The sequence below is a fragment of the Daphnia carinata genome, chromosome 1 (assembly GCF_022539665.2).
Source record: "Daphnia carinata strain CSIRO-1 chromosome 1, CSIRO_AGI_Dcar_HiC_V3, whole genome shotgun sequence".
NCBI classification, from domain to species: domain Eukaryota; kingdom Metazoa; phylum Arthropoda; class Branchiopoda; order Diplostraca; family Daphniidae; genus Daphnia; species Daphnia carinata.
Window position 1 is genome coordinate 6,738,743 of NC_081331.1, and position 23,021 is coordinate 6,761,763.

At 42.2% G+C, this 23,021-nt stretch overlaps 2 protein-coding genes across 2 annotated transcripts in view; one reads left to right on the forward strand and one right to left on the reverse strand.

Moving 5' to 3' along the window:
* Positions 1-23,021, reverse strand: part of LOC130691115 (1-phosphatidylinositol 4,5-bisphosphate phosphodiesterase classes I and II-like) — a 77,290-nt gene that overhangs the window by 15,470 nt on the left and 38,799 nt on the right. The window lies entirely within an intron of this gene.
* LOC130691108 (regulator of G-protein signaling 20-like) lies at positions 652-22,972 on the forward strand. Its single transcript, XM_057514014.2, has 5 exons — positions 652-2,385; positions 15,376-16,098; positions 18,170-18,256; positions 18,569-18,797; positions 21,673-22,972. Exons 1-5 carry the CDS (start codon positions 2,315-2,317, stop codon positions 21,865-21,867), a joined length of 1,305 nt encoding a protein of 434 aa, XP_057369997.1. The 5' UTR covers positions 652-2,314; the 3' UTR covers positions 21,868-22,972.

The window sequence follows — 23,021 nt, forward strand, 5'->3', positions numbered from 1 at the left end:
ATAATTTGACACACACAAAAAAACAGCGTTCGATACAACAAAATACGAATAGGAATGATACGTAATGCACGTTTTGCATCCATCAGATGAAAATTTCCGTCAGATTTCACAATACAGCAAAGTAATGAATGCATATGCATCGTAAAACAAAACACAGCCAGCTAGTCAAGCCAGACGATCCAGCTGGCTGATTTCGAGTTCTGTCGCGCAGGACGACGAACCCGCTCCCGTATAAACGAGAAGCCCCTAGTTCTCTTCCGTTCAGAGAAACAGTCAAATAGAAAGGAAAAGAGAGAGAGGGAGAGAGAGAGAGAAGGAAGAAGAAAATGGATGTGGGGGAGGAGAGAGGGAGGAGCACACGATTCGCTTTTCTGTCGCTGTTTCACCACCGTTGAGACTACGGAATCGAGCCGCGCTACCAGCGCCACGACGGATGAAGTCTCCAATAAATTTCGACAGTCTGAGAACACGGCGCCACCATTGAGAGAGAGGCGGGAGTAGCAGCAGCACATCCCGAACCGGAGAGAGCGTCGGACGTGGCCTCCCAAAAGACACACGCGTTTAGAAACACACAATCACGAAACACAAGAAGAGGAATTACTAACACATTTTTTTTCATTGTTGTCAAACCGGTGGATTTTGGTTGACATCATTTATTTATTTATTTTTTAACGTAAAGTACACCAAATATCTCATTGGTGTCCTCTGTTTGCTCAGTTAATGAGTGCGTGTCTGCCAGTGCACAAGTGTCTCAGTGAGTGCGTATAGCATCAAGGCGGTTTGTAATCGGCAGACATCGCTCCATCGGAATCATCCATTAGCGGAGAAAAAAGAAAAAAAAATTAAGGACATCATATCCCGTTCAACAGTTTGCATTATCTCCCGTTGTAATGCTATAGCTGCAGCCGGCCAGCGTATTTTTGTTTTATTATTATTTTTTTTTAATATTTTGTTACGTGTGCGCGCGCGCGTCCAACTTATCACCGCTGCCGTCTGTTCGCCGCGCAACGCCGATCCCGACTCGACTGCATCAAAGAGATCCAACGGAAGAAAAATAGAAGGAGCGCGGGAGATTGCGTCCCTTCGTCGTTCCTAACTCCCCACCCTCACCGATTGGCCCTGTTGACCGCCAGGGAGCGTGAGTGCTGATTGTGTGTGTGTGTGTGTGTGTGTACGCGTGTATGCTTATGTGCAGTGCCGTATAGCAAAAGCGGGAGTGTGTGAGTGTGTACGCGTATGTGTATACTAGTTGGATGGGGAGGGGAGGGCGGCTGAGCATTCCGTCAGTCATTTCATTCTACGGTAGTCATCGCCCAAGTCAGTCCGTCTGTTCTGGCCCGTGCTTTGGGGTCCACTCTCGTTTCACGCTGCGGTGACGACGGCGGCAGCCAGTAAAAAAAAAAGGGCCAGCCTTTTGTTGGGATCACGGAACGAAAAACTGGGGCCCGAAGGTGGCGCGGCGCAGGCATCCTGAACTCCTTGGCTACCGATCAATACAGTTGAAGAGTGGAAGAAGGAAGTAATAGACGAAGTACAAGAAAAAAAGAAGAAGAAAAAAAAAAGAAGGAAACAAGGAAGGAATAGACGCTGAGTTCGCTACAGTCACGGACCCCCCGATAGAGAGAGATGCACATACAAAAGGCAACAACAAACGAAACAAACAAAATAAAACGAATGAGTGAAGGCTGAGAGTAGAGACAAAAAGGATAAGAGACACTCTAGGAAAAGAGGGAAAGAACAAAAACAAAAAATATCACCGCCATTCCCTTTGTAAAGACAGGAAAAATAAAACGGGGAAAGGCACACAACATACCAGCGTGAGCTGTACACGTTGCGTGGAATGGCATAGCGTCTGGAACGGGAACAAATCGACGCCATCCAAATTTCATTTTATTTGTTTGTCCTCACCTGGATCCTGAAAAAGTAGAGAATAAACGCAAATACTCGAAGAAATCAAGAAGAAATGAAAAATTAATATCAATTCTTTCCGTCATCATTCCTCGTGCACCGATAGCAGCGCCTTCATCTCTACTGACGGGAAGTGTGAATTCAAAGACATCGAGACAAAACGTAACAAATCCAAGAGCTGGAAAAGAGGCATAACGTGAATGAGGGCCAGTTCTCGTGCACGGCTACTTCGTGTTGTGTTGTGTCTGTGAGGCCGTGTGTGTGGTGTATATGTGCGTGTGTATTGCTGTGTGTCGACCCTTCCCACTTCGACTGGGGAGTTCTATATCGGGCGTGTTGTTACACACACACACACAGAACATCGTCCTGCTTAACCGCGACCACTGCCGACGCCAAAACTCTTTGTATGACTGGAGAGGAAAAAACCGCAGTTGGCAAGGCCACGCCGGACTACCACGAGTCCCAACAAACTGCAAAGTAAACAAATTCATTTAACTTAATTCTGATCGTGTTTCATCAATACGCTTTCCTCGAAAGAAAAACAAACAAGGCATTTGATCTACATTCTCATTTTGTCGTTAATCGTCGATCTATAAATACGGAAATCTCTTTCGGATGTTAGCGATCTATTACACCAGCGGATTGAATAATGAGTTTCGGGATTTTGTTGTGGTAGAATATAAAGAACTGCGACGAAAACAAGAGCGGTCACTACGAGGGAAATCGAATAAACAGGCGCGCCCATTTTTATTTCAAACCCCCTCCTGTTGTGATGCAATCAGTCTCCTTGATCGACAGCGATCGTTGGACGTTTAGCACGTCGAGTTCTTTGTCTTTTCGTTGTTCTTTGTCGCTTCCGTTAGCATCTTTCTGTTACTGTCACATGCTGTCACCAACGACGAGCCTCGACTTTGCGAATTCATACTCGACACGCCCCGATGTGTCGTAACGTATCGTAGATTACTTGCGTTTTACGAGTTTTCGTCACACCCATTAAAATTTTATTTTTATTTACCGTCGTCACATTTGCGAATAAATTTATTTAAAACAAAACAAAACAGATGAAATGATGAAAGTTAAAAACATGTGGGAAAATGGTACAGTTTGACGACTGGCCTTCTACTGTGTATTACGTCACCACCTGCATCGGGGGAGGTGCATGTTGCATATTACCACGGCCCTAATGCAAACGATCTCGTTGCAAAGGGGAAAAAATAAAGAGAAGAAAGGAAATCAGTTTGATCGATTATGGCTCGAACCGTGTTTATTCCCGCCATCTTATACGTAATAGTATAGATAAGAGATGACGAGGAACACGGCAAAGTGAAAGAGGAGTAGCCGTTTGTTTGCCGACGAGTGGGCCGTCGGTAGCAAACACGAGCCAAAAGCATCTTATATCGTCCCTATATAAGGTTGATTATTTACACCCTTTCCCACTGTCGCCTCCTTATTGGGATCCTCCTTTTGCTCCCATTTTTTTCCGCACTCACATGGCTCTCTCTCTATCCTCCGGTTCTGCTTGTATTACCTGGAGTGCAGCCAAACAAGGAAGCTGGATCCCTCGCCCATTTTTTTTTCTTTTCTTTAACCTTTCGCCGCTTCTCTTTCTTGCTCTCAATAATTTCCATCTCTTTTCGTTCGTCATTGATTCGTTTTGTTTCCGTAGGAAATCAAATCAAAAAAGAATATAATAATTTGTTTAAAACATGGATGAGGAGGAATCCATTAGAGATCCATTAGCCAATCATTCTCTACCTCGTCGATCATCGCTTTACAAAGCGGGCATATCAACTTGGTTTAACTCATTCTAGAACCACTAACGTTTCGTTTATTCATTCCTTCGATGTTCTATGCATTTTTCTATCATCTTCCGTTCCGAGTGGGGGGTTCTTCGCTTCGTTTCAACAGGGCTATGCGCAACGATGATTGTTTCACTTCTGGTTGTCCGACGCTGGCTTTAATGCAACACGGTGATGTCCTGATGCGTTTAGGGACATTAGCGCAGTCAGTAGCCACGCAACGTAAAGAAACTTTCTGCTGCCATTGCTACTTCTTGCCGTGTGCATGTGTCTCAAACTATCCAGCCGCCCACTCACAAACCACACACGGGCGAGAGAGACTTTGGTCGTTAGCTCCACCCTTGCTGCCGGGTGTAGGTGGTGTAGTATTGATCCTGGTTGGGGATAGCAGAGTTAGGTCATAAAAAAAAGTGGGAGAGAACGAAATAAAGAAAAAGAGGGAAGAGCGATGAAGAATGTGTATACAGCTCCTCAATTCCTTCAAGGCAAGAGGAGCCACTATTATAAATCCTTCCTGGTGGCAGTGATGAGGTTGAGGTATAGGGCGATATAATGGCAACGTCTATATAACTTTTCTGCTTGATCCAATCGAGAAAAAAAGAATGGGGGGGGGGAGGAGAAGAAAATTAAATACCTCACTCAAATGCCTGCCAATGGGTGCGTTTCTATTGAATTCGTAATTCTTTTCTCCATGTGTTTTCCAGTGTTCCATTAATCCATCGCGCCGTCCTATTTATACGCAGCGTAGAGGACGTTATATAAAAAGGATGGTCGATGTTATGGGTATCAATCGTTTTATAGTAGACATTGTTCTCAAAGCTCCTCTTCAGACCATATACAATACAACATATGCAAATGAGCTGTAGGAAGAAAGATATTTTTTAAAAAATAGTTATTATTCAAATCTTATTCGGAAGCCATTGCCTTTTCGCCTATCATGATACAAGCGGACGCTTGTAGCCAGTGACGTCGGATATATCGAGTATGGATTTAAGCCTCCATGTACAGTCATCACAAGTACGTACGTGAAAATACAATAAGAAAACTTAACCACGAAACCAAAGATGAACGGACGTCAACGTCACTCTCAATCATACGCTTCCAAGTGCATCATTCACACGCTGCGTAGTGTGCGTATATATATATATATTGCGGGTGAGCGTGTTAATACGTCAATCTCCCGTTCTCTTATTTGCCCATCTCCTCTTCGTCTGTCTCGTTTCGCGTCATCATCCATCTCTATTCAGTCGTATAATTTGGAGATAAGCTACCAGCAGCGAAGGCGATGCTTTGCACTATCGCTCCTTGTTGACGTTCTTTTTTTCTTTTATTTACTTTCTATTATTATTTTCAGTCTGTATATTTCACAAGGGCCAACGTGTAATTGCATCTTTTGTTTAAAAACTAAACAACTGTTCGTCATGTAACTCTACCGTTGTACGAAGTATGGGTCTAAATGGCCATGGCTGACGGTGTTGGATGACGGCTCGTTTGTTTGCCTCACCCGTAATCATAAAAGTGTGCAAATCAAATTTTACAGCCATCCTCCCAATTTTTTTTCTCTCACAAAAGAGTAGAGTACACACGTATGCAGAATTATGTAACGCATCGAATCAGCAAACATAAGAAAGCAAAAAGGCGTAGCCAACAGGTCGAATGATCGATGTTCCGGATACGAGAATGATTTGGCTTTTTCTCTTTTCTTTTTTTAGACATTTTTCTTTGTGATGTTAGATAGAACTATTCAACTCGTATTCTGCTAGAGAAAATTGATCAACCTGTCGTAATAAACCTACCGAAAAAAAAAGACGTAGAAAATTGATCTCTGCAATTAAGATTTTTGGCTGTATCCTGCATAGAGAATAGCACTCATTGTGGATAGACAATTGACGGGCGTGACATAGACGTCTATTCGAACGCCATCACACTGTTGGACGTCAAAGGAAAAGGAACTTTTTTGTGTGTGTGTGTGTGTCGAGAGAGACAGAATGTATAGAGGAAACATAGTCTTAGGGAGCGAAAACAAAAGAAACTGGGTAACTGATAACGAAAACCAAATGACTTATTGATCTATTGGAGGCGGAGGAATAAAAGTTTCAAATGTATTCGGGGCCAAGTTCGCGTGCCGACTGCCGAGTTACATCTGTACATCAGCACGCAGTTCAACTCTATGACATTTATTCTTCCGCCGAAACTCCCGCGTTCTCGTTCTTCTCCGCTTATCGATTTCCTCTCCATTCGTGCCGTTCGCAACACACCGAGATGAACCGTGGAGTTGAGGCCCGAAGCGTCCAACTTATAGGACGCCGCTAGCACTCAGTGATGCTGAGCAGAAAATAGATCACAGCCAAGCAGTGTTGGCCATCGATCTCAAACTATCTGTCTATCGGTTAAACAGAAGTACATTCAAAATCGGACTTGATTCCAGTAAGTTTGCAGTTCTTCTCTCCTTTATGAGAAACGGCCAATCGAGTTAACTTAGATACATACAGCCTGCAACCGTGTAAAAGGATTTGCCCCTCTGATTGCGCTAACAGCAGTACATCAATCTATGAAAATCGAGGCCCCACTTATACCCAGGTATAGATTGTTATAGACTCTCTTTTGTTTTTGTGAGCACTTACAGCTTTTCTTTTTTTTACTGCTTTATACCAACCGTCCCTTGTATTATTCTGGGTGACCCGGAGGTTGCCTCGATCAATATCAACGCGATAAGCTGGATGACGAATAACTCTGTGTGAGCAGCTCACTACCATCAAATAACATTGTAGCCTGCATGACGACCGCAAATGCAGTCGAATGGTAAAACGAAAGACATGAGTAGAATAGCGCGAGTGATAAAGGGCTTGATGAACCATCAGCCGAAACACCGCCCATCAACTGTCAGTGTGCCCGTGTACACATTACACGTGGAGCTTCGTGATATGGCGTTTGATTGGTTATCGAATATACGTAGCACTAACTATAGATTACTCGTTCGTACAATCATTACATGGGATTACAATTTATTTTCCAGAGAATTTTCGTTTTTATTTGTTCTACTGTTTTTGATTTCATCAGCTTTTGCTTTTATGGGACAATCACAACTACAACCTTGTCTAGATAAAAGCATCAGACGAAAAGAGCACAAGGGTTTTATTTATTTATTTAGTTAGCCCTTTTTTTTTGTCCTTTTCTTGTTTGTCTTCCCGGACCTGCTCTCTAATAATATTAATGTAGCGGGAATGCTGTAAGTCGGATCTCCGGTTCGTCGCCGCCGCCGGTGGTTTTTCTTTCTAAATCTTTTTTTTCTTGTTGCTGGTTTTTTAAATTTATTTATTGCGTGCCCACATTTCCGCTATTGCGTTGAATCTTTGACACATCACATTTGATCTTTCCTTCATAATTCTTTGAGGTATGTGTCGCCAGTCCAAGTTTTCTGAATGCCGTTTGAAAAGTGCCATCAAACATCATCGTTCAAACATCATTTAGACATGAAGGATAATCTCAGCATGACTTAAATGCAAATAAGGATATGGCTGCCAATAAGTTGAGGCGTTTCTTTTTTATTGTGCCGTGAAAGGAAAGATAAAAATGGAAGGACGAAAACCAATAGAACAAAAAGGCCATTGTAGATGCCATTTTTGGTTACTAACGAAGTTCCCACAACGGGGCAGAAACATACATCGGCAGGAGACAACGCTGAATATTTTTGCCCGTTGAAGTTTGTTGAAACACAAGATGAAAAAAGAAATTGATTTCTTTTGTTTCTCCCTTTCTTTTGCATGAGAAAGGTGTCGTGAATGTGAAAACACACGACGCCGCGAAGAAAATATTGGCACTGACAGAAACTTGATACTAACTTTTTGGAGGATGTTTATGAAGTTTTAGCCACAGTTCACAGAGAACTGTCTCGCGACACAATCGAATGCTGCATTGCAATACATATCTGTTCATGTTGATACATAATTCTGCTGCGGGAATGAGGTTTAACAAGACACTCGGGACAGTGAAAGGGCGATAATGGCTGCTCATTCTTGTCGTTTGTTTTCATTGTATTGAGCTTTGATTTTCTTTTGAATGAAACTTTCTTTTTTCCCTTTGACAAGTGACATTCGACCGACTTGCACTAAGCTGCCTATTTGCTTCTTCCCAAAATCTATAGCATCCTACACGAATATAAATCTCTTTACATCCTTTTGTTTCTACCTCTTCACCTTCGCCACGTTCCCGCTTCGTCGGGAAACCACCCGCGCGCAGCGCCCAGTTGCCAAACTGTGGGTCGATAGCCAAAAAGCTTTGATCTGGGATTAAATATAAAGGACGTGTATATACCTATAAGATAGTATATAAAAGCTATATAGGGCCTATTCATCATCAAGTATGGCTTACGATGTAGACGAGATATATCAAGATGGCAGCATGCCATTCGCTGCGATCCTAGACGCTTATATACAATTTAATATTAGGCTATTTTTCAAGCTGCATCCGTTTCGAACCGTCTGCGCTCTTTCGCATTGATTTCAACAGTTTCTTAATGACATGTAAACAAGAACAATGAATGTTACCCTCTGGTGGCAGATTGTCGGGCTTAGATAACGTGCAGGCTTATATGCACGTTCACTTATATATATATGTACTCGCTGTATGACGTAGTTCAGTGGCCCTATCGATCGACGTTCTCAAAGACATGCGACTGCTGCTGCAAAAGAGCTAGGAAAGAGTCCGTTGAGAGGCATTGGCTCGTACGAGTGACACTCGAATCGTTTTTTTCTTTGTAGCTCTTCTTGCTGATCCGCATTGCTATCGCTAAACCTATACGTGCAAATCATAAAAAAAGGGAGAGAGGCGATGGTAGGGAACGTCTTGTGACGATGAACAAATCTGTATTTATGGCTATTGACAATAGTGGGTGAGTCCTGCCGCCGTTTCGTGTTGACACAAGTGCGCGCGCGCGTCGAAACACGGTTAGAGCCTTGCATTTATTAAAAAAAAAGGAATGAAAATATGATAAAAATGTGTTGCATGTATAAATACTATTTCGCAAGCGACAGTTGCAATACTACTAACGCATAGGACATCATACATTTTTTCTGCTAGAAACAAACTAGAAAAAAAGTATTTTTAAAAAAAGGGGGGAGTAAAGGAAACAAACATATGACTTGTTCTATTAATTTCACTATCGCCGAAATAGAAATGTAAGCTCTGGCGCGCGGTCTCCATTCCAAACAAGCCCATTATCTGTAACCCGTGTGTGTGTGTATTTATATATATACAGTATATATATGCAGTACTCTGTGAGCATATCATATAGTCTCGTTAGGTACGAGAATTAAGAGCTTCAACATCAAAGAGATAGGATGAAAATACTCAATCACGCGTAACTGATGGAAGAAGAAATGGGTCGAGAAATCGAGACGCAAAGAGCCATGGCTCACCTTTTGTGTCTGTCTGTGAACATTTCTTTTTTGCCACTTTGTAGACATAACATCTCTTCTGTCGAATAACGGAAAAGAAAAAGAGTAGCAAGAATGCAGTTGCGCAAATAAAATTCTCTGAATGGTCAAGGCTTCCCAGTTCTCTAATACGCTGAATGGACGTGACGCATATAGGGCTATTCCATCCGTAGACAAGCATCCGCATCGCCTCCCGTCTTTTGTACCCACATTTTTCTTTTTTCTTCTCACTCTTCTTTTATTTTTATTCCATAGTTTTCTAAAATTCCATTTGCTTTCGTCTTTGCAACAACATATCTTTTTATCCGCTATTTAATAGCTCAGCCTTCCCGCACTGCATTGTTTTCACTAGCGCAATCTTAGCAGACCTTAAATACTTTAACAAACGAAAAATAATAATAAATCGCCTTGCCCCACCCTTACATGTATAGATCCAACTAAATACACAGAGGCAGTAGAAGTCACCATGCACTGTTGGTTGCGGACATGGTTTCAATTGTATTATTCAAAGGTAAACCGGCAGCATGGCGATTGTTGCCCAAAAGACCAAAACATTTTTCTCCTAAGAAACACACACAATCACGCTCTCGCGTCGTTGATACGCTACGCTGAACAGCGTCCTACAGAAAGCGGACGATTGCGTACTGTTCGTATATCTTATCACGGGAAGGCATCCTTACGCAAAACGTGTACAGTGTGTATACTTAATCCCCCTGACGTGTAACAACACCATCCGTCTACGCCAACTAAACGGGCTCTATGGAAGACATCTTATTTTTTGTGTGTGCTCTTATAGAGCCTATTCTGTAGTCTCCTAGGTAATAGCGACGACAGGTCTTTCCAAGATTAACGTTCAATGAAACGGATGCACGAATTATCTGCATTGTAGTGCATAATAGACACATGTCTATTACAAATATATATAGGCAACTAGCAAATGAATGGATCGGTAGAGGCATATAGTTCTCTTAACTCAACACGAAACGTATATCGGACATCGTATGTTCATGCTATTAAGTTTGCCTATTTTGCTTAATATGCATCAATTGTTTGATCCAAGAGAACTATGCATTGTTCGCTTCCCAATTTTCGAAGGTAGTGGCAATAACGAGAGTGTAACGCAGTTCCTCTCTAAATGCACGCCAGTTTCTCTAATGGATGCACTTGGCGGCGTGCAAAAGGCAATCGAGTCCATTTGCTTTCTATTTTCCACCACGTACCATTTCTTGGTTCTTCCACGTTAATTATTCTTACACGTTTGTTTCAACTCGACTGAGCTCCAGCTTACTGGCGCACGCTCAACGCTGTTTAGCGTTTAGATTGTCTACACGGATGTTGTGAAAGCTTTGAGCGAAAATGTCGCGCATGAGGCGATCAATTCTCTTAATTAAACATTCAGCCTAAACGTAATCCCAATAATGGCTTGAATGTTTAAACATATCGAATCATTTTCTACATGCAAATGTAGTCGCGCAAAATATGAGGGCTGTATATCTGCGTTTTTGTTTTGAGTGTATAAGATATGGCTTTTCTTTTATGCTCACTTCTGAAAAGATATAATTCAGCTGGTTTATGGGCGTATGCAAATCAATTCTTAATTTTTTTTGTTCACCACTCAAACCAAAATGGGTTTCAAGGCTTTGAACAGCGGACAACAGCCACGATTGTATGGTTTTGGTAATGGATACATCGGCAACTATATAATTGAATTTAGCAGTTAGACGATACGTAGATGTTGGAACGCATCAAACACGCAGTTGCGTCTAGCCTCTGTTAAAGAAAAAATCAGCAGTTGGTGGTTGTTAACGCAGACAGACAGAGCCAGTGTTGTTGTGACTATTGGCCGTGCTGTGAGTGAATCCCTTTCGAGGCCAGCACTTTATATTCTTCTTTCATATTTCTATATTTTCGTTTTGCCTCCGTCTTCTTCGTCTTTTGATTATATTTGCGTTCCTCACCCTCCCCCCCCCCCTTTTTTTTTTGCTAATCTAAAGATTTTTGCTGGCCGAATGCCATTCCCCCTTCCTCTATGGCTGGCGTGTACGATTGATTGCCTGCAATAACCTAGCAACAGTTGCCAAGCGCCTTATAACTGCTGCAAAAAGTGCATAACTTAACATTCGATCTGTTTACACATCGAGTATACAGCCAAAAAGACGGGCTGCCTCCGTTTTCGACACACACATCTTGCTCTCGCCATAAACTCTTATGTTTTTTTCGAAATTGAGCATTTACAAACAAACAACTGCCAGAGTATACATGTAACTATTAGTTACGCACTCCGTTTTGTCACTAATTCCAGGGTTCACGTTCGCTTTGCCATTTTTGTTTGCCAACCCAAACGATTCTTCAAGTGAAAACAGTTGGGGCGTGCCACTTGGTGGCGGACTATAGCATTATTGTTCTTCAGCTATTAATTCTTTACTTGACGTTATCATCAATCAAACTTAAGTTGTATTATACGGTACGCGATAAAGAAACCCCCGAACCCGAAACAAAAACGAAAAGAATAATTTGACGAACCCACTTTCACTCTCATCACCGCTTCACTTGCACCGATCCGTTAACATTAAACGTTAAAATGATGCTATAACTAGTGTATAGCTTTAAATACATTGGCTAGTGTTTTTATTCATGTACATCAGGCGTTATACTATTTTCCTTTAATTCCGCATTTTCGAACCCCCTATTTTTCTCAAATGCGTACACGCACAAGGTGTGACACACGGGCGAAAAAAAATTCTTGTGTATTTACCAGATGACGTCGTCGTATTGATTGGATTGTACAGCAGGGAGCGACGCTATAACGGGGCGCGTCGTGCATCACTCGTTCACGCAGGGGGGTTGCTCAGCGTGAACCGGCCACTGCTGAGTATTATATACAAGTTGCACCTGATATGGAAAAATAAAACCTATCAAAGCTGCTGGCTGCAAGTTTTATTTTTGTTTTGTTGGTGAGAGAGAGAGAGAGAGAGGGGGAAACGCCCATTTGTACAGTTGGTTGTTTGGGATTTGGTTGGAAAAAAAAATTGTAGCGCAAACGACGGTGCAAAACTTTTACCAATTTGAGGTAGGGCCAATATCGGAACGTTGATGGCGTCGTGAAAAGAACAAAGTAACGACATGGGCGTGAACTACGATGTCAAAATACAATACCCTATGGGAAATTACTAGCGTGTAAACACAAGAACGAGTCAGTAACAAGTTCGATAACAACAAGTGAAATCAGAAGCTTATTTTGTTTGTTTTTTATTTGTTTTTTTATCCCCAAACATTCTGCGTAGGTACATAATGCGTCCATATAAGATCGCTATCTATGAATATAATACGTGATTACGTTCCAGGCATGGTGGAGCATTTTTTGGCAATGCAACATTGATTGCGAATAGGTGAAAAATCGAACAAATTAATCTTGAATATCACAAAGTACTTAATGTCGTCCTTCTTTACGATTTCTTTTGCTTGTTTGCATTTTTTAAAATGCCGCTTTCTCTGCGGATGACGTTAGATCGTTACGTTCCAGTTCAACACTGACGGGAAGTTTCAAGTTGTAAAAGAAAGATATTGCAAACGCAAAAGAAGAAGAGAGATCAAAATTGAATGTCGTGGATGTGCGATGAAACATGGGAACTCGATATATATGGGAGCGATAGATGGCCGCTAGCGTATAACAATGATTGGTAAGGATCTCGAATGATCTGTTCCGTGTATCGCTCAAAGGATACACTGAATAGTTGTAACGTGAAATGAGAACCGCACCGCATCTGTCACGGTGAGAACGAAAAAAACAAATAAGAACAAGACAATCAGTTATTGATCGTCAACCTTCATATCCAAGAACTCTTGGCACATATACGCACAAAAGAACAGGAGAAACCGAAGAGGAAACACAATAAAAGAAAAAAAATAAATACAGAACCTTTTTATTCTTTTTAAATGAACCACCCTGATCATCAGGTGATGAGGTAGGTCCAGAACTTTGAATCCTAATCAACAATCCACATTCCTCAAGGCCCACAAGAATTTCTCAATGTTTGCCCGAGTTACTTGGTTACTTTGTTTATCCTACATACTCATCCGCATAACACAATGAATGAGAATAGATTGCCCATCGAGTCGGAAGATAAAGACACGTGACTGGCATGCTCAGCCGACGATGCCCACAAGATAAGAAACTATAGCTGAACGTGGATTCACGTATCGATGGTCGATGCGGTCGATACCGTCTATCAATCATGAGACTCGATCTATCCGTAAATATTGAAAAACCAAACAACATTCTGACTTTGAGAGGAGGAAAAAAATGCAGCAAAGAAACAAAAAGAGAAAGGACTCAAGATGTACCTAAGCGTGTACCACTGGGTTCTTGGTGCAAATGCTGAGTAGATAAAGAATAAGACGTGAGAAATTGATGATTGCGTGGCTGCTTGCCCGTCTTTGCTCTCATTTTCAACAAATCGATACGGTATCCTTTTTTTTCTCTCATCTGAAACGCCCCACAGATTTGGGTGGGGCCCGTCTTCGCTGACGGACATTCTCTCATGGCATTTCTCCTCTCGGTGTCTATCTGTAGGGGAGATATCAAAGGCAGACAACAAGAAAAATTCTACAACCAGATCTGATGTCACTGCTGTTTCTGCTCGCCTCTTGTCGTTCCAACTCGACAACTTTCTCATCACGCCCCCGCGCCTTCTCTTTTTTTTTTTACACGCTTAGCCGCACCCTTGCTGTCATTGCTCTCTTTCGCACTCGTCTCTTTACACGCCTACGTCGCACGTGTTTCCTATCATTTGGAAACTTACGTCACGATCTAGCCGACAGCAAAAGTCACTGGACTTTATTTTTTATTTTGAATTTATTCCATATTTCGTTCTTGTTTTTTCTCCACACCGGTGCGAATTTCGCACGTATAGGCTCGGCGCTAAACCTACATATCGTAGCGTGTGTTTGCCCGTGTTGATGCGTGACTAGATTGGAAAACTTTGGGGCGTGCAAATCCTTCTAATGTGACATGAAGAGAGAAAAAAAAAATTTGTTTTGACGTTAGCAAATCTTCGAACACGTTGGGTGCCAACGAGTTTTGAACGCGTGTTGCACATGTTATATGTGTACGTTTAGATATCGTGACGGATATGAGTTCACGTGATTGTTCTTGTTCAAAAAAGAAAAGGCCTCGGGTAAAGGAAACTTGCGTGTCTCAGCACTCCAGCAAGGACTAAAAGTTTATGTTGACATTTTCTACTTTTACGACGACCGAATGTTAGAGATGTGTAACACTAGAATATATCAAGAATGTTTCGTGTAGTTGCTGTCCATTTCATTTGGAGGGGCAAACGTTAGAAATGCCAGAGGGTATCAGCAGTTATGCCTTTTACGTCAATCTTGACGATACGAGAAATTTGATATGCGTATTAATAGGCTTTCAATGTCGGAATACTCAAATATAAGTGGGCCTTCTTTGATAAAAATAAATCGTTTTAATGGGTAAGATTACCAGCCAATGTATAAGTCACAAAATGAAATATTTACTTTGAAAGACGTTTCGTTGCTACACGACTAAACCCTACTTAACAACGAGCCCTTTGCGAGCCAAGAAAGTTATTATAAAATCCATGTACTTATCCAGTGACGTAGGTTCCGCCTGTCGATCTAAACTATTAAAAAAAAAAAAAAAAGGATCGCTCAGGAATGCAAACGGAATCCATTATCTCGTAAATGTATCAAGAAATCCAGGCCTGTATAACAATCTGTAACTATTTAAAACGTGATGCATCTCGTTTAAGATGACTTGACAGCAACCAGATTTTGTCGTCGGGTAATTCAACTAGTCGACGACCCCCAGGAGAAATCTATTTCAACATCCAACTTGTTCTCCTCCTTTTTTTTTCGTGCGAATGACTGCCCCGATTTGTGACGTCCTCGATATATCGTCGGCGATTTACGCGTGCGTCGAAACCGTACATGTAAATGCTGTCCCTCCTCCTCCGTTTATTCAAACACGCATTCAATCAATAAGTATAAAGCGAAGAACGTCGTATCCGCTGGCATTAAAATTAGAGACCTCTCCAAAAAAAAAAAACTCGTTAAGTTTTTTAATAGCCAATATGATCATCATATGAAATTTCGTGTCCTATTTCTTGTTCTTTAGAAAGATAAGGTTTTACGATAGCCTATAGTACATTGACGATTCATTGAATGAAATTGAATAAAATAGCTGTTGTTTATTGTTAAAGACAGGATCGGCGAGAGGAGACGTCGCCGTGGAACATGGCGTCCAAGACGGAAGCCTTCGCCACCGGTGAAAGTTACGGGGAATGTTTAGCCTCGACAACAACAACAACAATGAGCAGTGCGGAACAAGTCACAGTGACAAGTACAAAAACAATGGGAGCAATGGACACGCCAGACTTGGCGGCCGTTTCGTCAGCAACGCAGCCAACGCCTTCATCACCGTCGACGACAGTATCGACCATAGCGGGTGGTCACGTCACTTCGTCGGTCACGCAAGCAACGCCGCTGGTCACCAGTGGCAGCGACAACAGCTTCGACGGATCGAAGACGGTCAGTGCTCCGCAACAGGATCTGCCGTGCGCGAAATCCTCGCCCAAGAAAGCCATCAACGAATTGTCGCCGAAATCAGGCGGGACCAATCAGAACAGCAGCGGGAGCCGGGGTAGTAGCAAAGCGATGAGGAATAACGCCAGCAGCGCAGGCAGCAAAGAAACGCTAAAACAGCGAAAGTCAACGGAAGGGAGTACCGGATCCAATCCCATTCATCATATAGCGGCATCCGGTAGCCCGGCTCGTCATGGGACAAGCGAAGGCGGAAGTGCGGGCGCAACGACGGCCACCGAAACTGGCCGGAGAACGTCAACCGGCGCGACCAACAACAGCAGTAGTAGGAACACGACCAAGCCGTGCTGTTTCTGCTGGTGTTGCTGCTATCGATGCACATGGTAGGCAAATGGCCAACACATCATAACAGTGCGGGCTTCTTCCCTTTTTTTTTTCTTCCCCTTCCTAGTCTTATTGATTCCACTCACACAAACGGATCAGTCTACACCCCTTGTCTCATTGGCGATCTTTTCGTTTGATGTAGCCCCAGATTTTCTTTCGTTTTTCATTATTTTCCACGCTTTTCTTTTGTCTTGTTTTTTCTAGTGTGTTTTCGCCTCCCCTCAGTTCGTACGATCTCCATCAACGTTCTTGACAAAGTCTTTTATATTCATAATAGTCTTCTTCCTTTCTTTTTTTTTTTCATCACTTTGAATGAGCCTCCTCTTTTTTAAAATTTTCCCGTCTGGCGCTTTCACCCTCTTTTTTCTTTTCTTTTTTGCTTGTTGGCCATGGGACGTCATCATCCCATCATTGTCAAATAATCAGCTTTTCCGCCTAGCTGAGCATCCGCTTGATGTGCGCATACCACGATCAGGACTCATTTATTACACGTCGGTTTCAGCAGACCCGTCATTTCAGATTGGAGCGTTGTTGACCCCACAATTTTTTTTTTTTAGATTTGCGTGCTTATTTATTCTCTGTCCATGCGCGAAGGAGAAGATGAAGGGAAACAAAAGTAAATCTAACACAAAAAGCAACGCAATAATGCTTTTATTTGATAGGTTTTCTTTTGCATTCTTTTTTTTGCCATAAAGAACCGGTCCCATTTTGATTTATGTGGCGGCCAGCAGTCGACTCCATATCCCATTCAAATATAGGCTATTTCAGAGTAACGTAATGGCACTTTACGTGGAAACTACTAATCTTAAAAAAAGAAAGAAATATGAGCTACTGATCGATATCTTTTGCTTTCAGCACACTTTTCGCTCTATTGAATTGCCAGAACCATAACCATATATCCGTCAAACCAGAAGTCGAACTTGTATTTGAAAATAGATAATTTGTTGTTTGTTTTTATCCACTAAAAACAAAACGAAATAAGACCATATCAAAATCGAACAAGTCACAAAAACTGAAGTAAATGTTCCTCTTCTTTCCCCCTGATTCTGCTGACTTATATTCTTACTTTTCTACGTCGTAGGGGATCGTTAATGCCAGCTGCAAGTGAAGCATAATAAGTAAGCTGCAGCGCGTGTACTATATACGTCAGTATGCCTACAGCAAGCCAAACACAAAGACTGCATAATAAACAAGGATCCCAAAAGGCCTTTTGCCTTTACTTTTTTTTTTTTTTTTTTTTGTTGGGGGAAAATTGAAGTCTATTTATAGCTGGCTGTAGCTCAATGACAAAGTCATCTGGCTGTGCATTATGTTGAACGTCTTCATCGACCAGCCGGATGATAATAATAATAGGTAGATGAAAGACACCAGGAGCGGCAGGAGGAGAGAAACGGTTGAAGGGCAACGACAGACAGTCAGTTAGATATAGTCAACAACAACACAATGAACTAGCTCTTGGCTTCTCTTCATAGCCAAAGCACAAACTGGCACTTTACTTGGGGGCTAGGATGTCTTCCGCTGGAGTGCTGTTGTTTGCTGCGCTCTTGAGTCATCACTGGCTCCCTCTGTCTAGTTTCTCCCGCTCTATGGTAACGATGCGACCGTGAGTTATGCTCTCGAGTCTTGAACCGACAGCGAGGAAGAAATCAGGCCACACTTGACACACCACAAAACAGCTCTTCTAAAGATGATTAGAGAGATGAGGAAGATGGAAAAAAAAAAGGAGGAAACAAACAAAACAACAGATGAACCCGGCAGCACCCACTTACTTTCACTTCCGTTCACTTGCCACGACAATTTTTTTTAAATTTTATTTTAAAATAAGAGACTAAAGAAAAATCATACGTCTGACAAGGAATTTGCATTCGATGGCTATACGATGTGCACCCGTGCATGAAATGTTTTCGCCCAACTGGCGTCCATAACTTCATTAAGAAGTTATTGTATCTTGACTTAAACAGTTGATTTTGTGTTTAACGGCATTATTTTTTTTTAAATTTTTTAAACTTATATTTCCGTGCGGCTGATTGGTTTCCATCGTGTTGTGCGTCATCGTCGTTCCAACAACAGCCTATCATCGAGGAATCAAGAGGAGGAGCTGAGTAAATCCAAAGACATCACCAGTCGAGACTCGTGGAGCAACGATCCAGAAGTGACGTGAGTCTTCTTTCATCTCGTTTCGCTTTGACTCTTTTTCTTTTGGAGGGATGGGAATTTTTGGGCACGCCGTGCTGTTATATATTATCGATATATATTTTCCATCAAGTATGCCAACCTTATTTACCGACTGAATGGGTCTACCCTAATATTATCATCGCTGCTTGACCGCTTTCCACAACGACGTTTACATTCTATGCTCTTGTCATTTATGTTTGCTTTCTTTTATTAAAAAAAAACATATATGCTGCCAACTCGGACAACACGGCGCTTCTGTAAAAAAAAAAATTACCAACAATACACAAAAAAAAGGCCGAGCGTGGAAGAGATCCGTTGCTGGGGCGATTCGTTCGACAGGCTGATGAAGAGCCCCATGGGTCGGGCCGTCTTCCGCGAGTTCCTCAAGTGCGAGTACAGCGAGGAGAACATCCTCTTCTGGCTGGCCTGCGAAGACCTCAAGAAGGACAACAACCCCGAAGTGGTTGAAGAGAAGGCCAGACTTATCTACGAAGACTACATCTCCATCCTATCGCCAAAAGAGGTACTGTTTACGAGCTACACTCTGACGCTATACGCCGCTATATAACGTTGCTGTAGTATATGTGCATGTGCGCATCTTCATTCGCGTTTCGAGTTTATTAAATCTATCACATCGCCCAACGAGCTATTCCGTCCTCTCTTTACAGGCTTACACGCGTACAATATGCGAAGAGACAAATTCTATCAGCTCTAGTCCTCTTTCCCATCTTATTCTCACGTATTTTACCCGTCGATTTCATTTGACAGCTCTAACGTACCCGACGAACTGAGTCCATACGTGTTTCGGTACTTGAAAACCCTTCACGGCCATCGATCGTTAAAATGTCCGACACTCGATATATAACGCCATTGCTTGTTTGTTTATTTTTTCGATTTTAACTCGAGTGCCCTATTACGAAATGAGATGACGAGGACAGAAATGATCCGTCTGAAATGGCAACGTTGTGAAAAATGATGTAGCCAATCGTCTTAATGTATATATTTTTAATGTTAAAAGTACGATAGTCTCGTGAAGGCCTTCGTCAAAGGCAACCGCCACGCTATGAAAGGGATAGAAAATGTAGTCCTATTGGTTGAAACGTCCTTTATCACCTTCAGTTAATAGGTTAGGAAGATGGCTTAAGGATTCGACAATCCGAAATGAAGCGTTTTGGAACTAAGAGATTGAATTGAAACGGATAGAGCATTTAGAAGAAATCTCGATTTTTGCGAACATGCAGTTCGCCGTCTTTCGAAGGAAACGTCATTGTTAAAACAAGAAAAGCAGAGCCGTATATGAGGAAACAATTGATGGCGAGATTGTTCCACCCGTTGATCAACGCGTCCTCCTCCCATGTACGCTTTCCATGTCAGACATTCTTTCAATCGTTCTTTCCTGTCTTTATTTTCTTCCATCCTGTTTTTCAAAACTTTCAAATTGCTTTCATCCTTTGCGTCTATTGTTCGTCTCCTTTCACTACGTTTTTCAATTTATTTTTGTCACACCAACAGGTACGATCGGCGTTTTTCGTACATTTTTCGTATCCGCCGTTCTTCCCGCGGTACACGTAACGTCGGAAACGATTGATTTATTTTTGTTTAAAAGAAAATGGATCGCCTAGGAAGCATTTGGCTTTGAAAATTCTACAGTACCAACAGCTCTATCGTTATAGGAACGAGGAACAATGTCAAATAAATAATGAAAATGAATGAAAACTTTCCAACTGCTGTACGAACAAGAATTTTCTTGAAAAAAAAAAAGGGAACGCAAGACATGAAGGAGGGCAGATGGGAACAATCGATTCCTGCGCGTAGACGCTACGGCATCCGACGATGGCCTATTCATCGTTTGTTGAACAACCAAATAGAAGGCAGACTTGGCTCATTTTATTGGAAGTTTGGAAGCAATGGAAAAAAAAAAGTTTTTGAATCGAAAAAGGAGAAAGAGAGTTAGACATGATGGATGAGGTGGATTGAATGTAGGGCAAGAAAAAGGGAGGACAAAAAAACAAACAAAAAAAAAACTAAACTAAATGACAAATGAAGTGCGCATCTTTCATTGAGGGGAATGACAGCATGAATGAAAACGGAAAGGAATGAGGCAACCCAGAGATCTAGATCATGTCGGTCGAACTGGGTAAAAAATTGAATCAAGCCACGAGCTAAAGGAAGTCGATGAAAAAATTAAAGGAGCACGTCCGGAGAAAGGAACGGCAGTTTCCGGTACCTGTCACACCTTGTTAAATGGCAGTTTGTATTACGATTTTTTTATTTACAGAGCAAAGTTTTGTAGATATAAAGAAACAAAGACTCAGAGAAGAGCGAAAATAAAAAAAAAAGAAAAGAACGGATAAAAACTGAAATAAGAAAAATAAAAGTGATAGAGAAGAAAACGGAAGAAGAAAGAGAAAAACGTCAGCACCATCTATCTTGGAACGGTTCGGTAGAATCGATTTTTTCCCTTGTCATTTGAGCCAGAAAGGCAGCCAAGCGGGGCAATAATTTTCAAAAGCATTACGTAGGCTTTCTTCCCACCCCGTTTCTCCCGAACTTCCTTCCCGACATGCCCTTCAACCACACCATTCCCCTTCCCTTTTTCCGACCCCTCCTCGTCTTCGATCCGCATCTTCTCTTTGGCTATTTTTCCTCATCTGGTTTATTCTATCTTGATCATCAATTTTTATCCGCACAATGATCGCCTTGACTGTTCTCGTGTACTTGGCTTTGGCTGGTTCCGTTCCGTACTTTTTCCCATCGGAACTTTTTTGCCCGTCGCGTTCGTGTCAGTTTGTCCGCGTCGGACGACGAGTTTCGCTCGGGTTGCCATCTATCCCTGCTGGAGCATAACTTAAAATGCGGAAAGCAGAAATGGAGAGAGAAATGGGAGGTAGTTTATACATATATATGAAACGGGGAGGATCGATGATCCGATTGTGCTGTTTTATTGATTTCGCCCAGCGAAAAGGGAAAGAGAAGAAGCAAGGGAGGAAGATGGGGTTTGTAAATCGAAAACAAAAGAAAAAGGGAGAGGTCTGTTGCCTCTCTCTCTTCGCGTACAAAAAGGGCATACACAGTTTACACAGCCATGGAAAGAAAGAAGAGAGCCAGACGATGGAATTGTTTTATGTTTTTTTTTTTTTTTTTTTTTTTTTTTTTTTTTTTTTGAGATTCTCTTTGGTCTCTTGTTGTCCGTGCCAAAATGGAAACCTGACTCGCGCACTTCTGCGGCTGGCCGGCTCCGGCCAGTGGAACGGACAGCACTTGCGTAGAATAGGCAATGAGACTGCGACAGTACAGAGCAATTTAATTCATTCCTATGCTCTTTTCATGTGTTTTTTTTTTTTTTTTTTGGCTTTTAATATAGAAGCTAATTGTTTTTTCTTCGCTCATTCCTACAGGTCAGCCTGGACTCTCGGGTGCGCGAAATCGTCAACCGCAACATGGTGGACCCGACGCCGCACACATTCGACGAGGCCCAGTTGCAGATCTACACGTTGATGCACCGCGACTCGTACCCGCGCTTCGTCAATTCCGCCTACTACAAGAAGCTGGCCCAGTTGAGCAGCACCAGCCGGAAGGAGAGCTCCGCTTGAAGGGCCGCCAATGGGGGAGGTCGATTAACGAGATTTGAAGGAAACACGTAAAAGAATTTCTGACGATAAAAAAGACCAACCAACTGCAACCCCATACAGACAAACATGCACACGCTGGGAAAAAAAAAATGCAAACCACACAAGAGAAAAAAAAAAGAAAGAAAAACGATAAAAATTTATTATAGACGAGAGGGGAAAAGCCGAAAGTCGTACGAACATCAAAGGCCAAAGAGAAACGAAGGGCTGGTCGGTTGGCGAACGGAAAAGGACGTCAAGTATGAAAGATATACCGCGTAGCAAAACATGGACGAATGATCAAGCAGCGAAAGTCTATCTGCCTGTCCGCCGAAAGTAGGATGAAGAAATAGGCCAAGTTTGTTCATCCTCCTCTTCTAGACGACGGCCGTGGCGGCGGTCGGGACGATCGACTGCTGCCGACGCCCACGCCACATTAAGTTGATTTATTATAAGGAGGACGATGAGGGGGCCAGAAGAAGGAGGAAATGATGTAGAAAGGAGGGGGGGGGGGAGAGGAGGTGGTTGCAAGAAAGAGTTCATCATGCCTAGGTTGGCGAGTTGCCCGGCAGGCTATCGAAGAGGATGGCGCGTGCGCACGCGTGGCAAAATGCGAGGCAAGGCAATCGTCCAAAACGAAAATCTCCCTCTACTCTTTTAACAGGCAGCGATTTTTTTTCCACCTCCTCCCTTTCGTGACGTCGCCAATAAACCGTTGTCGTCGCCTTCTTATTCCTTTGCCTATTGGAGTAGTAAATCCTCCTCTCGTCCTTATTCATCTCTCTCCTCGCTGGCGCACCATTTTCAAACGAAATCGAAATCAAAGAGCACAAAAAAAAAAAACATATAGGACGCTATTGGGATCGAACGGAGATGGGTCGATTGCTTCCTAGATACAATTTTTTTTTCTCCCTCTTGCTATGGTCTTAAGATGAGAAAGCAGATTTTGGTGTGGAAATTAAAAAGAAAAACTAAAAGGAAAGAAAAAAAAAAGCTGGTGCACAAATATTTTCTTCCTTTGTTCTCTACTGTTTTCTGGCTCATTTTCTTCTTCTCTCTTCTCCCTTACGCTCTCAGACTCGCTGTATTTTTATTTTTATTTTTTAAATCTCTTTGGTGACGTGGAGATGGACTCGATA